The sequence below is a fragment of the Sorex araneus genome, chromosome 1 (assembly GCF_027595985.1).
Source record: "Sorex araneus isolate mSorAra2 chromosome 1, mSorAra2.pri, whole genome shotgun sequence".
Lineage (NCBI taxonomy): Eukaryota > Metazoa > Chordata > Mammalia > Eulipotyphla > Soricidae > Sorex > Sorex araneus.
The window spans coordinates 5,231,619-5,253,017 of NC_073302.1; the positions used below are offsets into that span (position 1 = coordinate 5,231,619).

At 70.6% G+C, this 21,399-nt stretch overlaps 2 protein-coding genes across 4 annotated transcripts in view; one reads left to right on the forward strand and one right to left on the reverse strand.

The window, feature by feature from the left end:
• Window positions 1-19,755, forward strand: part of NIBAN2 (niban apoptosis regulator 2) — a 34,625-nt gene extending 14,870 nt beyond the window's left edge. Inside the window, exons 2-14 of the mRNA XM_055141286.1 lie at window positions 7,698-7,828; window positions 10,358-10,486; window positions 11,363-11,468; window positions 12,427-12,594; window positions 15,256-15,371; window positions 15,493-15,597; window positions 15,674-15,836; window positions 16,670-16,857; window positions 17,160-17,315; window positions 17,464-17,580; window positions 17,666-17,773; window positions 17,933-18,044; window positions 18,272-19,755. Coding sequence (XP_054997261.1) covers window positions 7,698-7,828; window positions 10,358-10,486; window positions 11,363-11,468; window positions 12,427-12,594; window positions 15,256-15,371; window positions 15,493-15,597; window positions 15,674-15,836; window positions 16,670-16,857; window positions 17,160-17,315; window positions 17,464-17,580; window positions 17,666-17,773; window positions 17,933-18,044; window positions 18,272-18,852 — 2,180 coding nt within the window. The 3' untranslated portion in view covers window positions 18,853-19,755. The remainder of the gene's footprint in view (window positions 1-7,697; window positions 7,829-10,357; window positions 10,487-11,362; window positions 11,469-12,426; window positions 12,595-15,255; window positions 15,372-15,492; window positions 15,598-15,673; window positions 15,837-16,669; window positions 16,858-17,159; window positions 17,316-17,463; window positions 17,581-17,665; window positions 17,774-17,932; window positions 18,045-18,271) is intronic.
• Window positions 19,722-21,399, reverse strand: part of LRSAM1 (leucine rich repeat and sterile alpha motif containing 1) — a 35,059-nt gene continuing 33,381 nt past the window's right edge. For all 3 annotated transcript variants that reach the window (XM_055141527.1, XM_004613496.2, XM_055141456.1), the window contains one exon: window positions 19,722-21,290. In XM_055141527.1, the coding sequence (XP_054997502.1) occupies window positions 21,165-21,290 (126 nt within the window). In that variant the 3' untranslated portion in view covers window positions 19,722-21,164. The remainder of the gene's footprint in view (window positions 21,291-21,399) is intronic.

Sequence of the window (21,399 nt, forward strand, 5' to 3'; positions counted from 1 at the left end):
AGGCAGTGAGGGAGAAACCTGACTCGTCCTTGGAGGCGGGAGGCCCTGGGACGCCCCTTCCGGCCCCGCTTCCGAGAGCGTCATCCGGGAGCAGTGCCCGCGTCGGCCGGCTCTCCTGGGCGCCCGCTTCTCACGCATGGTTTGGCCCTCGGCAGCTCTCTGGGGGGCCCCCTCTCCCCCACCTCATGCTTCAGGAAAGCCTGCTCAGGGCCCGAGCCGCAGCCCTGCCGACCCGGGTTCGGTCCCTGGCACCCATAGGGTCCCCGAGCACTGCCAGGAGTGATTCCTGGGTGAGTCCTGAGCACCCCCTCCCCCCAAAAAAGAAAAAAGAAACGCAGGGCCGGGCAGGGCCGGGCCTGGTGCCTGGGTGTGTGTCCCCATGACCGTGGCCACCTCCCCCGGAACTGCTCGCACCCCTCGGGCTCTGGGGCGCACCAGCCTCCCGGGCGCGGCCCACCGGGCACTGAGACAGGAGCCGCACCGAGGGCCTGTGTGCGGCTCATTGGAGAGGACTCAGGACAGCGGCGTCCATTGAGCCGCTGATCCCGGCCAGTGCTCCCTCCCTGCAGCCCCTCCCGCGGGAACGGTCCTTGTTGAAACCCGGAGGGCTCCGATCCGGGGACTTGGCTCCTGGGGAGTGAGCACGGCACCTCCCACCCGGCCTCTCCCCGCCCGCCAGCTGGGAGGCCGCCCTTGGCAGGGTGGGGGGGGGCTTTGATAGAAGGGGTGTCCCAGGGGCTGGAGCGATAGCACAGCGGGGAGGGCGTTTGCCTTGCACGCGGCCGACCCGGGTTTGATTCCCAGCATTCCATATGGTCCCCTGAGCACCGCCAGGAGTAATTCCTGAGTGCAGAGCCAGGAGTGACCCCTGTGCATCGCCGGGTGTGACCCAAAAAGAAAAAAAAAGAAGGGGTGTCCCCACGGTTCCGCCGAGCGGGGTCTGGGACCCTTGGTCCTGGGCACTTTGCTTTCAGAATCTCACGATGTTTCTCCTCCGTCTCTTCCCTCTGGCCGGCCCTCGGGGGGGCTGCCTGGGCCCAGGAGAGCCCTGGGCTGTCCCAGAGCAGGGGGAGCGTCCTTCTGCCTCTCCCGCCTCCCTCTTGGCTGCTGCCCCTCAGGTCCCCGTGTCCCCTCCGGGACGTGCAGCCGCTCCCATCACTGTGCCCCGTTTGTGCCAGGCTCATGTAGGGTTGGGGCCGGGGCATTACTGAGTACGCGCTGTGGAATCTGAAGCTTGTGTTCGGGGAAGTGGCTCAGGTGGCATCATACATGTCTAGGATGTGCAGGGCCCCGGATTCAGTGGCCAGCATGATGGACTCTTAAGTACCACCGGGCATCTTTGGCTATAAACACTGCCTCATGCCCTGGTTGAATGAAAGAACAAATGAATGAATGACTGAATGAATAAATGAATGGATGGGTGAACAAATGAATGAACGGATGAGTGAACGAATGAATGAGTGAACAAATGAATGGATGAATGAATGAACAAATAAATGAATGAACAATCAAATGAACAAATGAATCAATGAATGAATGAACAAATAAATCAATGATTGAGCAAACAAATGAATGCATGGACGGGTGAGTGAGTGAGTGACCGGCTCCCGTGGGCCCCGAGGCCCCTCCCTGGCATGTGTCCTGGGGCTGAGTCGGGCACGGCGCCCGGGACTCACTGCTGTGCCGGAGTGCCCTGTCGGGGTGCCCAGAGCCAGCTTCAGGGGATGCGGGTTCCGGGCTGTCCCCACCGGGTGGGGGTAAGATTCCCGGCCCTCCTGGCCGGGTGCTGCGTGGTGGTCTCGGGCGCCTCCGCTCAGGCCCAGGAGGGGGCTCAGGCCCAGGAGGGGGCTCAGGCCCATGGCGGGGTGGCGAGGCGGGGGTCCCCGGCCGGGCTGGGGGGTGTCCGCGGTGCGGGCGCAGCTGTGGCAGGCCCTGAGTTGGGGGGAGGGGCCCTGGCAGGGCCGGGGTGCAGGGGGGCGCCTGGCACTCGGGCTCTTGCAGCCCCTTCCGGCCCGACATTGGGTCATCGGCCTGGGTGCGGGTGTGGCCGGGCAGTGCCCCCGCCTGGAGCCCCGCCCGAAACTGGCTCCTGGGACAGAGGGGCCCCGAAGGACAGCCCAGGCTGGCGGGGGGTGGGTGCTGGGGGCTCGGGCCTCTGCTCCTGGGCGCTGGCACAGCCGGGGGCCCGGCCTCTCCTTCCCCAGCACCCACCTGAGTGGCAGCCTGGTTAAACACTGGCTTGGCGAGGCAGCCGCGCCCCGGAACATGCCTGCTGCAAGCGGGGAGCCCCGGGCTCTCCCACCCCCCCAGGGAGCCGGCTGGGATGGCGGGGTTCAGATGGGCCCAGGGGGCGGCGGAACCGAGGGGCCGCCGGGAGCTCCCGGAGAGCTGCCCCCCGCCCCACGCCCCACGCCCGCCAGACGCGAGGTGCGGGCCGCGCCTCAGTTTCCCCATCCGTGCTGCGAGCCCCGTGGGTGCCGCTCAGCGCTGCCGCTCCCCTGCCCCACGCCTGGCCTGGGAGCCGGTGACCTCTGGGTGGGCTGCGGGCGTCTGGGTGGGCTGCGGGTGTCTGGGTGGGCTGCGGGCCTCCGGCCTGGCGGGGGAGGCGGCACGGCCCAGGCCTTGGGCCCCAGCTGGCCGGGCGCTGGGGGGGCTGAGGACAGGCCCTGCGGCCGCCGGGGGCTCCCTGGAGGTGCAGCTCGGTGGCGCCCGAGTGTCCCCCGCCCCGGGGCACCTGCTGCTCTGGGGGCGCCGATGGCAGGAGGTGCCCCTGCCCCCCCGCCCGCCCTGGGAAGAAGGGGTGAGGCTCCCTTCCCGGACGCTGGCTGGGGCGTGGCTGCCTCTTCTGCTGAGGCGGCTCGGGCGTGTGGGGCGTGTGGGGCGTGTTGCCCAACCAGCCCCTCCCGCCCGCCTCTTCCTTCTCCTCCTGGGGCTGACGTGGGGGGGTGAGTGGGGAGGGGTCCCGGCCCACAGGGGTGCTCCCCCCGCCTTGGGTCATGGAAGGCTTCCTGGTGGGGGTGTCCACGGACAGTTCTGTGGTGCGGTGACTCCCGTGGGCGCCGGAAGTGGGGCCGGGAGGGGCCGGGCGGGGCCGGGAGGGGGGCAGGCAGGGGTGAGGGCGTCCTGGCTGGGGAGCAGCGGCTCGTGCCCAGCCCCGAGTCAGCGGGAAGCGCCTCCCTCGGGCCTTTGCTCCCCGGGGACACCCTGGCGGGGTGGGGGGACCCCAGGGACCTGCTGGGGGCCCCCAGGGCTTTCTCTCCCCCACCTGGGCAGGGCCTGACCCGGGGGTCCTGCGCGCTGTGCCCCTCCCTGGGGGCTTCCGGGGCCTGTCATTACCCCCCTGATTACAGGGCCCGCACGGGAGCCGTGTCAGCCTTTCCAGGGGCCACCCACGGGGCCCCTGCCCGCCCCGGGAGTGAGCAGGTGTGCCCATCTGTGCGTGGACACTTACTCTCTGGGGCCGGTTCAGCTGTGTGTGCTCAGGGAAGTGCCTTGACCTCTCTGAGTCTCTGCCTGGCAGGGAGGAGGTGGGAGATAGCATGGGTGGACCCGCAGCTCCTTGCGGGGCCTGGACCGAGGGCGTGGCTGCCGTGGGGGCAGTGGCCATGAGGCTGGAGGGATGGCACAGCGGGGAGGGCATTTGCCTTGCACGCGGCCCACCCGGGTTCGATCCCTGGCATCCCGTGTGGTCCTCCCAGTACCGCCAGGAGTGATGACTGAGTACTGAGCCGGGAGCCCTGAGCATCACCGGGTGTGACGCAGAAGCAAAGAGGGTCTTGGCCTGTCGGGGAGCTGTTGTGCTGTGTGACCCTCGGGGAGTGTTCCCACCCCTCTGGGCCCCCGCTCTCCCACCCTCCCAGGTGGGCGATAGGGACAGGGCCCTTGGGTTGCTGTGGCATCACCCGAATCTTGGGGCTTGTCCCCTCGCTACCTGGGCGGCTGGGGCGTGGGGTGGGCGTCTGCCCCGCCTCCCCCCTTGCCCCCCCCCAGGGCCTGGGAACCGGGCGGGCAGGTTGGGGGCCGCCCCACCCTCGGCGCCAAGACCCGGTTTGTCTGCAGGTGGCTCAGGCCGGGCCGGGTCCCGTGGGAGGCGGGCGGGGCCGGATGAGCCTGGCGCTGGCCCGGTTCCCTCCCGTGGGGGCCACGGCGGGCGGAGGCTGCCCCTGGACCCGGGTCAGCTCTCGGGGCCCCTGGGGCCCAGTTCCTGACTATGGGAGACTCTCCAGGGTGGGCCCCCCGGGTGGGCAAGGATTTGCGGTGGGGGGGGGGGACGCTCCGCCCACAGGCTCCGGCGGGCTGGGCGGGCGGGAGTCCGTGCGTACCCCAGCTCACTCCTCACTGAGCCTCAGTTTCCCCACCGCCCCAGAGGCCCTGGTCTCTCTGGGAAGCGTGGAGGCCTGGGCCCCCGTGCTCCCCGCCCGGCCCCGTGTGTGAGGAAGTGGCATGACCCGGGTTGTCAGTCCGGCTGATCAGAGACGAGCGTTTTCTGTCCGTCAGGGCTGCGCTGGGGAGGGGCTGGGCTGGGCTGGGTGCGGGGGGGCGGCCCAGCGGGCAGCAGAGGTCAGAGAGGGCACGTGCCCGCCTGTGGGGCCTGAGGCTGGGGCCCCGTGGAGCTGGTGCCAGGTGGCCCCCGCGTCCCGCCCGCTCCCCTCCCAGCTCCTCTGTCCAGCCCGCGGGGGACGGGCCGGCGCCCGCTGACTCACCAGCTCGGCGGTGCTGACCCAGCAGTGGTCAGCTCCCGGGCCAGGGCAGCGCCGATTAGATCTTTGCTGAGCCCGCAGGGACCCACCCGTCCATTTTGCAGGTGGGAAAACTGAGGCCCCGAGAAACCGGACGTGGAAGGGTCAGAGGGAGTGGAAGCTCCTGCCAGGTCTGGCCGGATGAGGGTGGGCAGGGCCTGGGGGTCGCCTTCCCGCTCTCAGGCTCTCCGCCCTTTTGCCTTCCAGGGTCTGGGTTCCTGGGAAGTGGGGAGTGCCGGGGGCAGGCCGGAAGCAGCAGGTGTGGGGGGGAGCTGGGAGGAGGCGGCTGTGCCAGGTGGAGGCTTAGACCTGAGTGTGTGCTGAGTCTCCCGGGGCCTCAGTGGTCTGATCTGTAAAATGGGGACAGGGATAGTCTTGTCGGGCTCCTGAGCACTGTCATGACTACAGGCGTCCCTGGTCACATTGGGGGGTCCTGGTGGCGTTAGGCTTGGCCTGTGGGTCACCCCCCAAGGGCAGTGGAGGGGCCAGTGTAGAGACTGGGCTCCAGGATGGGGGCTGGGGGGCTACAGAGGTGGAGGTGGAGGCCCCGACTCTGCCAGCTGGTGGGGAGGCGTGACTGGAAAACACTCCAGGGGGTGACGTGTGTCTGTGTGCATACCTGTGTGCCTGTGTGCGTTTGCACATGCGTGAGTATGTGTTCATGTGTGTGTGAGCACGTGTGTATCGTATGCATGTGTGTGAGTGAATGTGAGCGTGTCTGAGTTAGCGTGTGTGTGTGTGAGTGGGTGATAGTTTGCACATACTTGAGTGTGTGTGTTCGTGTGCGAGTGTGTGTGTGTGTGTGTGTGCATCCGTGTGTGCACATGTGGGGGCGCTGATGTACCTTCTCCTTGGGCTGTCTGGAGAGTCTGGGGGTGCTGGGCCCCGTTAGATTCAGGGGACCCGCAGGCCCGGGAGCTGGACGCGGGTGACCCCGGCCCCTGCGGGCGGCGCCTCCCCCTGCCCCGGCCGCCCCGGCCCGTCCTGGGTGTCTCACTCCTGCCGGGTCTCGGGCGTCGTGGGTTTCTTCCCTCCGGCACCGAAGTGCCCGTCATCAGCCTTCCCTGCGGCCAGTGCCCCCCGCGGCCGGACGCCTCGTGGGGACCCCCCAACCGCGTTACCATGGAGCCCTGGGGACGGGGTAACGGGGAGCAGAGAGCCCTGTGGCAGTGCCGGTCAGTGTTGGCCCAGAGAGGCCACCTGAGGACTCGCCTGCCCCCAGCCCCAGCCTGTCCCAGGGTCCCGCTGGTCCCCGCCTGCCTCTGCCCCCACCCCCGCCTCTGGGGGTCCCGGTCTCCTGCAGGGGGCGCTCCCAGCTCTCCCAGCCCCTTGGGAAGTCGCTCAGGGGGTGTGCTGCCCCCCACCCCCCCCAGCAGGATGCCGTCAGTGCAGCCAGATGGGCCTGGGGGGCCGGGCCGCCCCCACCTCCCCAGCAGCGCTGCCCTGCAGGCGGGCCCGGGTGGGAGAGCCTGATGGGTGGGCCTGTCCCCTCTCTCCCCCAGAGACCCTCCCTGGGCCCTGCACCCCCGCTCGTGGTCCCTACCCCCCACCTCTGCACCCCTGCTTCTTGCCCCCAACCCTGCACCCCTACTCCTGGCCCCTGACCTGCACCCCTGCACTCTAGTCTCCAGCCCCCCTCCTGTACCCCTGCTCCTGGCCCCACCCCTGCACCCAGGCTCCCCCCTCGGCCCCTACCCCTACACCCCTGTTCCTGGCCCCTGCACCCCTGCAGCTGGCCCCCTGCCCTCACACAGGCTTCTTCCTCACACGGCCGCGCTGTCCCCAGCTCCCCTCCCCTCCCCACCCCCTCAGCATCCCCGCCCATGCTCCCTGCTGCCGGCTGCCCGCCTGGTCCTTCCTGTCTGGTCCCAGGCTGATCCCCTCAGTGGCTGCAGGACCCCGGAGGTGGGAGGGTGCTGGCTGCCCGCGGGCAGAGGCCGTGCAGCCGGGGAGGGGCTTGTCCACCCTTAGGTGGGCCCCTGGGGGCTGTGCCTGCTGTCCAGCCCCACTTTTGGGGTGTATCGACTCCCAGCGTGACGCCCCAAACTCCCTGGTTGGTCTGTACTCGGGTCCCCCAGCCTGCCAGGGTGACCCCTGAGCACAGAGCCCGGAGTGAGCAGGGCCAGAGGGCGGGGGAGGGGAGGGAGGGGAGAGGGAGGGGGAGGGGAGAGGGAGGGGAAGGGGAAGGGGAGGGCGGGGGAGAAGGAGGGGGAGGGGAGGTGGAGGGGAGGGGGAGGGGAGGGGGAGGGGAGGGGAGAGGGAGGGGAGAGAGCGGGTTCTGGTGGTTTATGGCCTGGGCGAGTGGGCGCTGACGGTGAATTCCTCATTTGCTCCCCCTTTCCTGCACCCCGGGGTCTGGACACGCAGCCCTGTTCCAGGGGAGGGGCCCAGGCGGGGTCCATCAGCTGCCTCGGGGAGAGGGGGGAGCAGCGCCCACATCGGGTGCTCCTGCCCAGTGCTCCTGCGCAGTGCTCCTGCCCCACGGTTGTGACTCTGGAGTGCGGGTCACGCAGCCCACTCTGGGTGGTGAGGGGGGTCAGAGGCGGCGGGCTGCCCTCACACAGGCGCCGCAGGAGCCAGCACGTCCTGAGTGTCAGGCGTCACCCCCAGCCCGCCAGAGCACAGCGGGCTGCTCCGCCTGCTGATTTCCCACGCTGTGTGTGCTCTCTCCGGCGGGGGGGCATGCGTGTCCGTCACCCAAACCCGCGCCCAAGGAGAGGCAGAGGTGGAATTCCCAGGCCCGGCTCCCCCGCGCCCCAACCCACCCGCCACGCTCCAAAGCGCTTCCTGGCCTGGCTGGGGGCCCCCACGGGCGCCCTGCTAGCACTCCTGGGCCTCACCCCCAGCGCTGGGACTCCCAGTACAGTGCTCAGGAGGTGCCAGAGGGTCTGAGGCGCCGTGGGGGTCCTTGCCCCCCGCACGGCAGCGTGACTCACCGTCCGCCTCTCTCCCTGCCAGAGAAAACCGGGAAGACCCTGACAGAGTTCCTGCGCTTCTACGAGGCGCAGTATGGCGTGGCGCTGTTCCACAGCAAGCGGCACGAGATCGAGGGCACCGGGCCCCCGCAGGCGCAGCTGCTCTGGCGCAAGGTGAGCCGCTCGGCCTCGGTTTCCCCTGTCGCCCCGAGGGACTGGGGCAGGGGCTGGCGCCGGCTCCTCTCACGCCTGCCTGTCTGCTTCCCGCCCTGCGCTCAGGGGCCACGCCCGGCCGGGCTCGGGGTCCCACGGGCCGCGTGCAAGGCCAAAACCACCCCCCCCCCCCACCGCCCGCTGTCCTGTCCTCCGGCCCCTCCTGGCCGGCCACAGAGGCTCGCTCTTCCCTCTGAGGGTGGGGGGAGCCCCCCTGCACAGGGGTGGGGGTCTCAGGTTCCGGGGGGCTGCCGGGCCCCAGTCGGGGTCTCCTGGGCCACCCTGGGCCGGAGCCTCAGGAGGGTGAGGGGAGTTTTGTGGGGGGGGGTCCAGCGTGCCCCACTCCCCTTCCCTGGCCTGGCCCGGGCAGCTGCGCCCCCCAGCCCCTCCCCAGCCCGCGTGCGGCTCCCTCCGGCTGCCCAGACTTGGGGGCACGGGGCGGGCGCCCCGGGAGGGAGAGGCCCGCACGAGCTCGGGGGTTCAGCCCCTGCGATTAGGGGGCAGCAGAGCTGCGGCCTCTGGCAGGGGGCGCCCCCGGGTTGAGGGAAGGGAGGGCAGGCGTCCCCGTGGCCTGGACCCCCGCCCCGCCCTGTGGCCTGGCCAGGCCTCAGTTTCTCTGGAGACAACCTGGGCTGAGACGTGGGAACGCGTGTGGGGGTTGCACGAGGCCCTGAGGGTCATGGGGGTCCCTTAGGCAGGGCTGAGGGGCAGGCCCGGGCCGGGCAGGGGTGGGGCAGCCGAGCATCAGTAGGCCCTGAGGAAGCCAGACCGACCGTGGGGGGGTTCCCTCCCTCCTTCTGCCCCCAGCCCTGCACGCGGGCCTGATTCCCAGGAGACCGGGGGGTGGGGCCTGTCCAGCTCAGCTCTGGGCCCTGGGTCTGGGGTGCTGTGACCCCGAGTCATCTCCGTGGGAGCCCCTCCTGGGGACAGGCTGGGGGACTGCCGCGGGCCGGAGTGGGATCCTTCCTGGCCAGACCCGGGGCTCCCTGAGAGACGCCCCATGGGGGGACGTGCCCCTTGCTGACAGATGCTCGGGGGGCTTTGATACACTGGAGCTTGCTGCGAAGGAGCTAGAGAAGGGGGTGGTGGCCCTCGAGGGCTTCCTGGAAGAAGGGCCGCTGGAGCCGAACAGGAGGGCTAGCGCGGGGGCTGGAGGCCTGGAGCTGAGCCTGCCGGGCCGGGGTGGGCCGGGGAGGGGGACGTTCTGCAGGGGCGCAGCGAGAGCGGGGCCCATGCAGGCCTGTGCGGCATTGAGGCCCCGGGCCGGGGCCCAAGGGGAGGAACTCTGTCCCCTGGTGTGGGGCAGTCCCGCCCCCGACATCGGGGACTGCAGGGGGTGTACAGCCGACAGCGGGGGTCCGTGGGAGACCCCCAGCCAGCACTCGCGGGACCCCACAGTCCTGACGCGAGAGGAAGCAGCACTCGGCCCCTCACCCTGCCCAGGGGGTGCAGGGAGGCGGCTTCCCGGGGGGGGGGGCCCTCAGGGCCTCCTGCAGGCGGAGAGTCGGGGTGGTCTGCCCGGCGCCCTGACTTCTCTGCTCAGCCCGCGTGGCAGGCGCGAGCCCTGCCCCTCCGTCCACTTCTGGCCGGAGTGTCTGAGAAACGCCCGCCCCGACTCTGGGAGTGCTGGGGGGGGGGGCAGCCGCCAGTAGCGCCGGGACTTCCTGTGTGCCCCCCCCACCGTGCCCCTGCAGCCTCCTTGCAGGGAGGAGGTGGGCGGGCCCCGGTCCCAGCCGTCAGCCCAGGAGAACTTGGCTCCTGTCTGGAAAGACGGGAGGCAGAGAGCAGGGGCGAGGAGGCCCCGACTAAATATAGCCCAGGAGGGGTGGGGGTGGGGGGCTGCAGTTTCTTTTCCTGGAAATATTTTTATCCCGGCTCGGAAGTGGCGGCTTGGGGCCTATTGTCCCCGCACAATGGGCCTCCCTTCCCGCCGGGCATTTCCTCCTGGGGGAGCTGGAGGAAGAGGGGTACCTTGGGAGGGGCCGGGGGGCACAGTGCCCCCCCCAGAGGGGCTCCCCCTTCCCGCCCTGCCAGGTAGAAGCTCCTTCTCGAAAAACCCTTCTCTTGGGCAGAAACCGCCTGGGACCAGGGGCCAGAGAGCACTGCCTCTCAGGGCCTGCCTGAGTCTCCCTTCCAGAAGCTTCCCCGGATGGGGCCTTCCTGCTCCCCGTCCGCAGATAAGCCCCTTCTGGAGCCAGAGCTGCCTGTGTCCCCCACCCAGCTCCTGCCACCACCTCCGGGGGGTGTCGGCGGGGGGCCATGGGCTGGAGGGGGCGCCTGCTCGCCCTCCCTGGGGTCCGGAACGTTCTGGGTCCAGGGCCCCCCTCACCGGTGCTCTAAAAGCCTTTGTTTCTGGGACGGCTTTGGTGAACTTTCTGGAGCCCTGAGGGAAACTGAGGCTCAGAGCCAGGGGTGTCCTGGGCCCTGAGTGGTCCAGTCCTGTACCCCCTCCCCCGACTCCTGGTGAAGTGCTCACTCCCGCCCTCGCAGGTGCCCCTGGAGGAGCGGATCATCTTCTCGGGGAACCTGTTCCAGTACCAGGAGGACAACAAGAAGTGGAGGAACCGCTTCAGCCTGGTGCCCCACAACTACGGGCTGATCCTCTACGAGAACAAAGTGGTGAGCACCCCCCCTTCCCCTCCCCCCGGGCCCTCCCCCGTGCCTGGCTGCCCCACTCCCGCCGGCCTGGGTCTGGCTCCATCACTAGCTCCGGGGGTCCCGGCCCTGCTTTCCTGCCCCGTCTGGTCTCAGGGAAGTTCTTCCAGCCTCCGCATGCCCCGCCCTGCCGTGCTGGAGACGCACGCCTCATTTCGTACCCCCGCACCTCTCTTCAGCCCAGCCGGGACCCCCTTAGCCCCATGTCCATGTTGGAGAAACTGAGTCAGTAGCACCTCGATGGGCAGTGGTTTCACCCGAGAGGGCCGAGGGGAAGAGGCTGGCTGCAGGAAGACTGATGTGTGGGGGTGCCTGCCTCGCCCGAGCCCTGTTTGATCCCCCCACCCACCCACCCAGTGTATCTCCAAGTTTGGGGCATTCGCGCCCAGAGCCGGCCAGACATTGTTGAGGAGTGACATCTAGTGGCCGGACGCGGTAGGGCAGCTGTCCGGGCCTTACCCGACCTTTCCGTGTGCCCCGGGATCCGTCCCCAGTACCACACGGTCCAAACCCCAAAGCAGAGCCCAGACCCAACTCTCCTCCCGCGGGGCCCTGTGTGGTGCCAGCGCCGAGGCCCGGGCGAGTGACGCCCGCGGACGGTGACTGACGACCGTGTCCTGGCTCCTGCCGGGCCGGCCCGAGCACCCCCTTCCTGACCCCGTGAAGGTCACCCCTGGGTGGGGACTGTTCCAGGTGAGATGACGGTCACGGCCTTCTCAGCGTGCCCCTGCTCCTTCCTCGCCCCTCCCCACCCCGGGGGCTCCGCCTGGGCCGGGGGCTGGAGGCGGGTGGGGCTGGGCCCCTCCGTCACCCCAGGGTCGGCCCCCTCGCCCCCTCCAGGCCTATGAGCGCCAGATCCCGCCCCGCGCCATCATCAACAGCTCCGGCTACCGGATCCTCACCTCCGTGGACCAGTACCTGGAGCTGGTGGGCCACTCCTTACCAGGTAAAGCCACCTGCCACCCACGGGGCCCGGGCGGGTCTGGGGGCGCGGGGCGGGGCGGGGGGGGGCAGCTGAGCCCAGAGCTGCAGGCTCCAGCTCTGGCAGCAGGTACCCCAGTAGCCTGTGCCCCAGAGGGGGGCTGGGGGCTGTCCCCAGGAGGTGAAGGGGGTCGGACCTCCCAGGTGCCACTCCCCGGTGCAGCTACCGGCTTCCCAGCCTTCCGGGCCCCTGGGGGCCAGCGGGTGCCCCTGCTCTCTCAGCTGAGTTGTTCTCGGCCCCACCCTGCTTGGCCCCCCAAGGCCTTAGAGGGACCCTTTTCCCTCGCAGTTTCAACCTTGGATGCAGAGGGGCAGAGGTGGGCTTGTTTGGGTGCTTCTCGGGGGCAGCCTGTGCCCTGATCCGGGGAACCCCAGCCCACCCGGGGGGCCTCCTCAGGCCTTCCTGACCCAGCCCAGAGTGGTCTGCCCTGGGGCGTCTCCTCACTGCTGGAGGAGCTGTGTGGACCCCAGAGCCCAGCGCGGGGCCCAGAGAAGGGCGTTCACGGTGGCTGGGGGGCAGTGGTCAGCCGTGGTCGTGACCGCGTTCTCGCTGGGTCTCCAGTCTCCCACGCAGTCGAGAGATGGGCCCCCCATAGCAGGTCCGGGCCCCCGCTGTCACTGAGACCTCGCTTGGATTTTTTTGGGGGGCGGGCACATCCGTTTGCCCTCAGGGCTCACTCCTGGCTCTGTGCTCAGGAGTCACTCCTGGTGGGGCCCCGTGGGGTGGGGGGGGCCAGGCCAGGCGTGTGCAGGTGCTGCTGATCCCTCCAGCCCCACCCTCCGCACCGGTGGTGGAGATGCTGGGAGGTGCCCCCGGACGCCCGCCCTGTGCCCTGTGCCCCCCCCCACCGCCCAGCCCCTCCCCCCAGGGCACGGGGAGCCCTGAGGAGCGGATCCCGCCTCAGCCGACACTGTCTCCGCAGGGACCACGTCCAAGGCGGGCAGCGCCCCCATCCTCAAGTGCCCCACGCAGTTCCCACTCATCCTGTGGCACCCGTGGGCGCGCCACTACTACTTCTGCATGATGACCGAGGCCGAGCAGGACAAGTGGCAGGCGGTGCTGCGCGACTGCATCCGCCACTGCAATAACGGTGAGCACCGGCGCCACCTGGTGGCGGCCCGCGGCGCGGCAGCCCCGCTCCCGGGCGCCCGCCCTCACCTCCCTCCCGCGGGCACCTGGAGCTGGGGGGAACCCCAGGATGTTTCCAGAGGGGTGTGGGTGCCGAGCCCCGCGCCACAGACGCTTCCGCTTGCGCCGTCTGGGCACAGGGCAGGCACGAGGCTGTGTCCTGGGGGCTGCGAGGAGTCCGTCTCCCCGGCCGAGCTCAGGTTCTTCCTGCTCGTTTATGCACACAGACAACTTTTGTTTTGTTCGGGGGCCGCACCCGGCGATGCTCAGGGGTGACTCCTGGCTCTGCACTCAGGAGTTTCTCCTGGTGGTGCTCAGGGGGCCCTATGAGATGCCGGGGAGCGAACCTGGGTCAGCCACGTGCAAGGCAAGCGCCCTCCCCGCTGTGCTGTTTTTCTTGCCCTGCGCACGCGCGTGTATGTGTGTGTGTGTGTGTGTGTGTGTATGTGTGTGTGTGTTCCCCCCAGGGTGTGTGGGGCTCACTCCTGCCTCTGTGTGTGTGTGTGTGTGTGTGTGTGTGTGTGTGTGTGTGTGTGTGTTCCCCCCAGGGTGTGTGGGGCTCACTCCTGCCTCTGTGTGTGTGTGTGTGTGTGTGTGTGTGTGTGTATTCCCCCTGGGGTGTACGGGGCTCACTCCCGCCTCTGTGCTCCTGGGCCGCTGCGTGCGAGGCGCCTGCCCTACCTGCTGTGCTGTCTCCCCCTGCCCCCAGCAGGTTTTGTCTGTGCTCGGGGCTCGCTCCTGGCGGGCTGGGGGACCTGATAGGACCGGCACTGGCTGTGTGTCAGGCCCGCGCCTGCCACTGTCCTGTCCGACCGCTCTGTCCCGTCTCTGGCCCCGAGTGCGGAAGGGGCAGGTCTGGGTCCTCACCGCCCGCTGGGTGACAGCCTGCCCTGTGCTGCAGACGCGTGGGACCCCAGGGCGCCCAGGGGGGCTGTTGGGTCGTGGGGCTCCTGCGTGGGGAAGGGGCCGGGGGCTTCAGACAGGTGCGGGGCGAGGTGGGTGCAGCTCAGCAGAGGGGCTACGGCTTGGGGGTGCTGAGTTCCCCCATAGGTGAGTTGGGGGCACAGAGGGTCTCTGCCCTCGGGGGAGGAGCGGCCTTGTGCTGACCCCGGTGACCGCTTCAGGACACGGCTGCCCTGACCAGTCTCACTTGGGCAAGGTCCAGGGGCCGTGGGCGACATGGGGGCCCCAGGGGGCAGCACCCCAGTAACCTGACCACTGCCCCCACCTCTGGGGTCTCCTGACCCCCCGCCCCTACGAGGGAATGTGCGGGGAGGAGCCGGACGGCCTCAGCCGTGGGCCCGGGGAGGGGCTCGGTGGAGCCTGCCATGGCGGGGACAGGTGGGCAGCCCTGGCCGGGCCCCCCGGAGGAGGCTCCCTCGCGGGGGCCCACTGAGGCCCCGTGCCTGACCCCTAGTGGACACTTGCCAGGAGGCTGAGGGCATCCCAGTGGGGGCGTCATGCACAGGAGGGCGGCCAGGGGCCAGGGTCTGGAGGTTTGGGAGGGGACACAGGGGGGCCGGCTCTGGGCCCTGGAGCTGACAGGCCGGATCCAGCCGGGTGGGCGCGCCCCTCCCCCCAGGCGTGGGAAAGTGCTCTGAGCCCTGGGCCCAGGGCAGGGTCTGGCTCCGCTCACTTTGGGGGGCAGCCAGGCAGCGGGAGGGCGGGAGGCCGGGCTGGGTGGGCGGCAGCGGGTCCCGGGCCCTTGCTTCCTGCAGCTGCCGGGGCGGCCCTGCGTGGGCGTGCTGTCGGCGGGGTCCCCTCAGCCGGCACCCGGGGTGCAGCTTCCCCGGCAGAGTCGGGCAGGAGCCCCCGCCGGGTTCCAAGGGGGACGGGGGCGGGTCCCGGCCGGCCCACAGCCGCGGGCAGGGGTGCGGGCTTTGAGGGGCACGGGGGGGGGGGGGGCCCTGAGGCCGGGAACACCCGAGGTTCCCTCTGCGCTTGGCCCCGCCCCTGCGCTTGGCCCCGCCCCCGGCTCTGTCCTGACACAGACACGGTCCCCCCCAGCCCCCACACCAGCTTGCCGGGTCCCTGTGGGGGGGCAGCCCCCGCAGCCCCGCCCTGCTGCTGCCCCAGCCCTTCCAGCCCCGGCGGGCCTGGGCCGCCCCACCCCGGATGCTGGGGGTTGCGCCCTCCCCACCCGGGAGGGGATTTCTGTCTGCGGGTGACTCAGCCCGTGGTCACCTTCCCCTTCGCTCTGCGGGGACGGGGCAGCCACAGGCCCACCACCTCCCTTCGCTCTGCGGGGACGGGGCAGCCACAGGCCCACCACCTCCCCCAAGGCCCATTTTGCCCTGTCCCCCCCCGTGCCCCCCCCCCCCCCTACAACCCCCAGCCTCACAGGAGACTGAGCCAGGCGGGGGCACTGTGGAGACCCCTTGGGTTGCGCCATTGGTTCATTTCCTGGTAGAGGGGCTGGCAGTGTGGAGTGTCTGAGCCCCCCCACCCCCGGGACACCCCCGGGGGGGTACAGTGGGGATGGGACCCTGGGGGTTGGGGCCCCTCCGTCCGCTCTGCGCCTCCTGGCCTGGCCCCCACCCTGGCACGTGTGAACATGCCCACGCCTGAGGGTTCTGGCCGCCCCCCGGGGCCCGCCCAGGCTGCTGACCCCCGCCCCCCGCAGGGATCCCCGAGGAGGCCAAGGTGGAGGGCCCCGCGTTCACCGACGCCATCCGCATGTTCCGGCAGTCCCGGGAGCAGTACGGCACGTGGGACATGCTGTGCGGGAACGAGGTGCAGGTGAGCGGCAGGGTCCAGGGGGCAGCGGGCGCCGAGGCGTGGGGTGGCACGGACGGGGTGGGGGGCGGAGGAGGCGGCGGTGCGGGGACGGGACACGCCACTCCGCGCCCGCGGCCCCCAGATCCTGAGCAACCTGGTGATGGAGGAGCTGGGCCCCGAGCTGAAGGCCGAGCTGGGCCCGCGGCTGAAGGGGAAGCCCCAGGAGCGGCAGCGCCAGTGGATCCAGGTGGGCCTGGGGGGTGCGGGGGGGGGCACGGGGGGTCCGGGCCTGCGCGCCCTCTGCTGACGCGCCCGGCCCGCAGATCTCGGACGCCGTGTACCGCCTGGTGTACGAGCAGGCCAAGGAGCGCTTCGAGGAGGTGCGGGCGCGGCTGCAGCAGGCCCGGCCGGCCATGGAGGCCGTCATCCGCACCGACATGGACCAGGTCATCACCTCCAAGGAGCACCTGGCCAGCAAGATCCGAGGTGGGTGCCCGGGGTGGGGGGGGCCGGGCCTGGGGCAAGCGGGAGGGAGAGCAGAGCCACGCCCCCCGCCCCGCCCCCGCCCCCTGCGCCTTTCCAGCCCGGCCCCGCCCAGCCCTGGCCTGGGAGTGGCAGGGGGCAGGCGTGACGACGTTGGGGCTCGGGCACGGGGCCTGCCTGTAGGACCCCCGCCCCTCAAGGCCCACTTCCCACCCCCGGCGCTGCCCCGACCCTCACTGACCGCCAGGTGCTGCGCTCTCGGGGCGGCCAGACGCCGGCCCCCATGTGCGGTGTCTGCGCGTGTCAGGCGTCTGTCTTCCCTTCAGCCTTTGCACACGGCCATGCTGGGGGCTCCCCAGCAGTGAACAGGGGCCCGGGGTGGGGCCAGGGGGCATCCAGTCAGCTGGGAACGGGGGTTCCGTGCAGGGCCCTGCCAGGATGGACACGGTCCCGGCTGGCCCGGCGTCCTGGCAGTGCGGGGGTCGGGCCCAGGGCGGGTGTCCGCGGGCGCAGCCTTGCCTGCTCTCCCGCCCCGGAGAGCCCGTTCTGTAGTTCATGGCCCCCGCTGCTGCTTCAGGCACGGGGTCCCACGTTGGGACCCTGGGTGATTCTCGTCCCCTGCCGTGTCTCTGGAAGATCAGAGTGTGTGTGTGTGTGTGATCAGTGTGATTGTGTGTAATCAGTGTGATTGTGTGTGTGTGATCAGAGAGAGTGTGTGTGATCACAGAGTGTCTGTGTGTGATCAGTGTGATTGTGTGTGTGTGATCAGAGAGAGTGTGTGTGTGTGTAGGTGGGCGCCCCCGTGCCGCCCATTCACCGGTGCTCCCCGGGCGCAGCCTTCATCCTCCCCAAGGCCGAGGTGTGTGTCCGCAACCACGTGCAGCCGTACCTGCCGTCCATCCTGGAGGCCCTCATGGTGCCCACCAGCCAGGGCTTCACCGAGGTGCGGGACGTGCTCTTCAAGGAGGTGACGGACATGAACCTGAACGTCATCAACGAGGGCGGCATCGACAAGCTGGGCGAGGTGCGGTGGGTGCTGGGGGGGGAGGCCGGGGGGCGGGGCCCAGGGAGGAGGCCGAGGTGGGCGGCAGGTTCGTCCCACGGGGGAGCCGGCCCAGTGCTCCTGGTGCTGTTCTCTGGTTCTGGGGGAAGGTCGCGGGCCGGGCTGCTGACGGCTCCCGCACGCTGACAGTCACATGTGGCCCCAGAACCAGCGCATTCCGGGCCCCGGGGCGGAGGGACAGGCTGGGCGAGCCCCTCCCCCACGTCCCCGCCCGAGAAGGGAGGAGGCCGTGCCCGCGCCCGCTGACCCTGCCCGCCCCGCAGTACATGGAGAGGCTGTCGCAGCTGGCCTTCCACCCGCTCAAGATGCAGAGCTGCTACGAGAAGATGGAGCCGCTGCGGCTGGACGGGCTGCAGCAGCGCTTCGACGTGTCCAGCACCGCCGTGTTCAAGCAGCGGGCGCAGATCCTGATGCGCGAGGTGAGCCCGCCCCCGCAGCCCTGCGCCCCTCCTGTGTGCCCCTTCTGCACCCCCACCCCTACCTGGGACACCCTTCAGGCTTAGGGCCCCTAGTTCCCGGCCGGGGCGCAGGTTTGGGCCGGGGGTCTCACCGGGGCTGTGCCCGCAGCAAATGGACAACGCGGTGTACACCTTCGAGACGCTGCTGCACCAGGAGCTGGGGAAGGGGCCCACCAAGGAGGAGCTGTGCAAGTCCATCCAGCGCATCCTGGAGCGGGTGCTGAAGGTGGGTGCCGGCCGCGCCCCCCTCCCCGGGGCTGGAGGCAGACCCCCACCCGGGGCCCCCCTGACCCGCAGCCCGTCCCCTGCAGAAGTACGACTATGACAGCAGCACCGTGCGGAAGCGCTTCTTCCGGGAAGCCCTGCTGCAGATCACCATCCCCTTCCTGCTCAAGAAGCTGGCGCCCACCTGCAAGTCGGTGAGTGGCGCCTCCGCTCGGCACCGCCCCCTGCTGCTTGGCACCGCCCCCTGCCAGTCCCTCCTAGGAACACCCCCTCCCGCTCGGCACCGCCCCCTGCCGGTCCCTCCTAGGGCCCGCCTCACCCCTCCCTCCCCCACGCCCCTGTGCTTCCTGCAGGAGCTGCCCCGCTTCCAGGAGCTGATCTTCGAGGACTTTGCCAAGTTCATCCTCGTGGAGAACACGTACGAGGAGGTGGTGCTGCAGACGGTCATGAAGGACATCCTGCAAGGTGGGTGCCGGCCAGCGCGCGGGGCAGCGCCTCCCCGCGGCGGAGGGCCGGGAGGGGCGGTGCGGGGGTGAGGGGGTGGACGCCGGCGAGGAAGCACGTGACCTGCGCCTTGCCGGCTTTTGGGGGCGCGTCCAGGGAGTGACAGAGGAGGTGGTGGGGCTGCCCTGGGGCGGGCGGTCAGGCGGGGCTCTGCCGCGCCCTGACGCTCCCCGCCCCCGCCCCCGCAGCCGTGAAGGAGGCCGCCGTGCAGCGCAAGCACAACCTCTACCGGGACAGCATGGTCATGCACAACAGCGACCCCAACCTGCACCTGCTGGCCGAGGGCGCCCCCATCGACTGGGGCGGCGAGTACGGGGGCGGCGGGGACGGCGCGGGCATGCCCGGCTCCCCGGAGGCGGCTGCGCTCTCGGAGAAGCGGCGACGCGCCAAGCACGTGGTGTCGCTGGTGCAGGAGGAGGAGGAGGCGGCGCTGCCCCTCGAGGCTAGCCCGGAGCCCGCGTCGCCAGCGTCGCCGGCGTCCCCGGACAGTGTCACGGAGATCCGGGGCCTGCTGGCCCGGGAGCAGCAGGCCGACAGCCCCGCGCCGGCCGGGCCCCTGCCCAATGGGGCGCCCGCGCAGGAGAGCCCGCGCCCCCCGGCGGCGCCCGCGCCCGCGCCCCGCGTCTCGCCCCCGCCCGCCAAGGCCCCGGGCCCCGACAGCCCCAAGCCCAGCGACCAGGAGACGGGCGAGCAGGTGTCCGGCCCCGGCGGCCGCGCCCCCATCCACACCACCACCGAGGACAGTGCCGGGGTGCAGACGGAGTTCTAGGCTCCCCGCGTCCGGGGACGCCGCGGGCGGGTGGGGGTGCCGTGTCTTCATGGGGGACGGGCCCCCCCACGCCCCAGTCACTTTATTGGGTTCGGTCATACTTGTTACTCCGTTTTCTCTTCTGTGGGGCGACCCCTGCCGCCTCCTGTGCGGGGGCGGGGGTCCCCTTCCTAGGCAGCCTCTCCCCCCACCCAGACCATGCCCCCCTTAGGGAAAGAGGGAGGCAGGAGCCCCCGCTGGGACCAAAGCCACCCAGGGACTCACGGGACAGAGGCTGCTGGGTCCTGGGTTCGGGGTAGCTCCAGGAGGGGCCCTGGGCGGGAGTTCGGGGGGTGGCAGAGAGCCGAGGGCGGAGCCAGAAAGGCCTGGGAGGTGCCGAGTGCGAGTTAGGACCCCGCAGAGGGGGCTGGAAGCCTCTGCCCCACCCCCAGCAGTCAGTTTCGGGACCACTTCTGTGCCAAATGTCCCGGGTGTGCGGGGACGGGGCCAGGGCATGGTTCTGTCCTCTGGGGCCACCTCCGAGGTACTGCTGGCCCCAAGACGGGGGCCAGGCTGACTTGACGCCCGCGGCCTCAGTCACCCGGCCCCCCCTGACCATTCCCGGCTCTTTCCAGTTGGGTCCAACTGTCTTTACCTTGCTCCTTGCTCAGGGGGAGGCTGGAGCTCCTGCCTGCTGAGGGCGACGGCTGCCCCTCATGCCCCCCGCGGCGGGCCCTGCAGCCCCTCCTGGGCCCGAGGGCGCTGCAGTGGCCGGAGCTCTGGACCCCACTCACCCCAGCACAGCCGCCCAGAGCTGCCTCTAGTGCCTTCCGGGGCTTCCCAGCCCTCCCCAGACACTGTAGTGGAGATTCCATGCCAACAGTTTCGGCTTCCATTAATCAATAAATGCTTTATTTAAAGCCAGTACTGCGTGCGGCCACCGTGCGCCTCGGCCGGCACCCCGGGTGCTGCGGGGGAGAGTGACGCATGTGCATGGTGTATGTGTGCGTCTATCAGCAGGGACGGGGCCTGGTCAGCCCTGGGGGCAGTGAGGACCCTGTGCCAACCCACCCTCCCCAGGCTCCGGGGAGCAACGCCCACTGCCCGAGGTCTTGCCGCTGGGGGAGGTGGAAGCCAGGCTGGGCGAGCCGGGAGACACCTACTCCCTAGGTGGTCTTGGGCATCCCCTGGGCCCGAGCGAGTCTACGGGCACGTGCCCACCGCAGGCCTGGGGAGACGTGGGGGGCAGCTGGGGAGCAGGGCTCTCCCCAGCAACCCTCAGTCGGCAGAGGGAGGGACACTGAGGCCCGGCGGCGGTTTCCTCTCAGCCAGCCCGAGCTGGGCGCCGCCCTGGGATGGGCACTGGCGGCCCCTGGCGCCTGGGGTCAGCCCACACCCGGCCCTAAGCCTAAGAAAACCCAGAACGTGCATCCGAATGTCAGGGACGAGGCTCAAAGCCCGCGTGCAGGATGTGCACTGTGCAGTGCGCAGCCGTCTCCTGGGCCGTCCCTGCCACCCCCACGGAGAGCGGGCGGCGCAGGCCGGGAGGGCGTTTATTATGGCTCCGGCTCTGGGTCTGCAAAGTTCGCCGCCTGTCCCAGAGCCACACGGGGAGGAGGTCTGGGAGGCCAGGAGGGCGCGACCCGCGGGCGGTCCCCAGTGCACGGCACAAGGCGCCCCCGACCTCCCCTCCTGCACCCCAGCCCGGTCCCCTGTGACGATCCCTGCAGGCAGCTGCAGGCTACGGCAGGGCCCGGGGTAGTCACCTTTCTGAGCCCAGGCCTGCCCACCTCCAGGAGCTCCTTCCTCCTCCCTGGGGTTCAGACGAGCGCGGGCTGCGGCAGGACCACTCCCCACCAGCGTCCGGCCTCGCCGTGGGCGGGCACGCGGGCGGGACGCTGGGGGCTGAGACCGGCCTGCGGAAAGCGACGTCCCCACGCGTGGACACGCAGCTGCTGCGACAGAGGCACGGCTCCTAGGGCACAGCCGGCAAAGCTGGCACGTGCGGGCCCGGGGGCGGAGTTAGTGCCGCCAGAGATGAGAGACGGGCAGGCGCAGGTGTACCGGGCCGCACAGAGGGCACGTGCGCAGCGCTGGGGGCGGGGCCGGGGGCGGAGTCAGGCCCCTAAGCGGCGATAAATGCGCAGGCGCAGGCGTCTCCGGCAGCACGTCGGGCACGTGCGAGGTGCTGGGGGCGGAGTCAGGCACCGGGGCGGGGAGGAACGCGCAGGCGCAGGAGTCTTCGCGCGGCAGGTGCAGGCGCTGAGGGCAGAGTCGGCCCCCCGCGGTGGGAGAGACGCGCAGGCGCACTGCGCGGCGGCGCTGGGGCGGGCTCAGCAGCTGTGGTAGATGCGCAGGCGCTGGGCGATGTCCTGGCGGCACAGCGGGCACGTGCGCAGCGGCTCGCAGCACTCCTGGCAGCAGCACACGTGGCCGCAGTGGAGGAAGATCATCTGCGCCTGGGGGCGAGGGGGAGTGTCAGCCTGGCCGCCGGCTTCCCAGGGGGTGGCCCCAGGTCCCTGCCTGTCCCCGGGGACAGCCAGGAGCCCGGCGTTCAGCCCTCCGCGA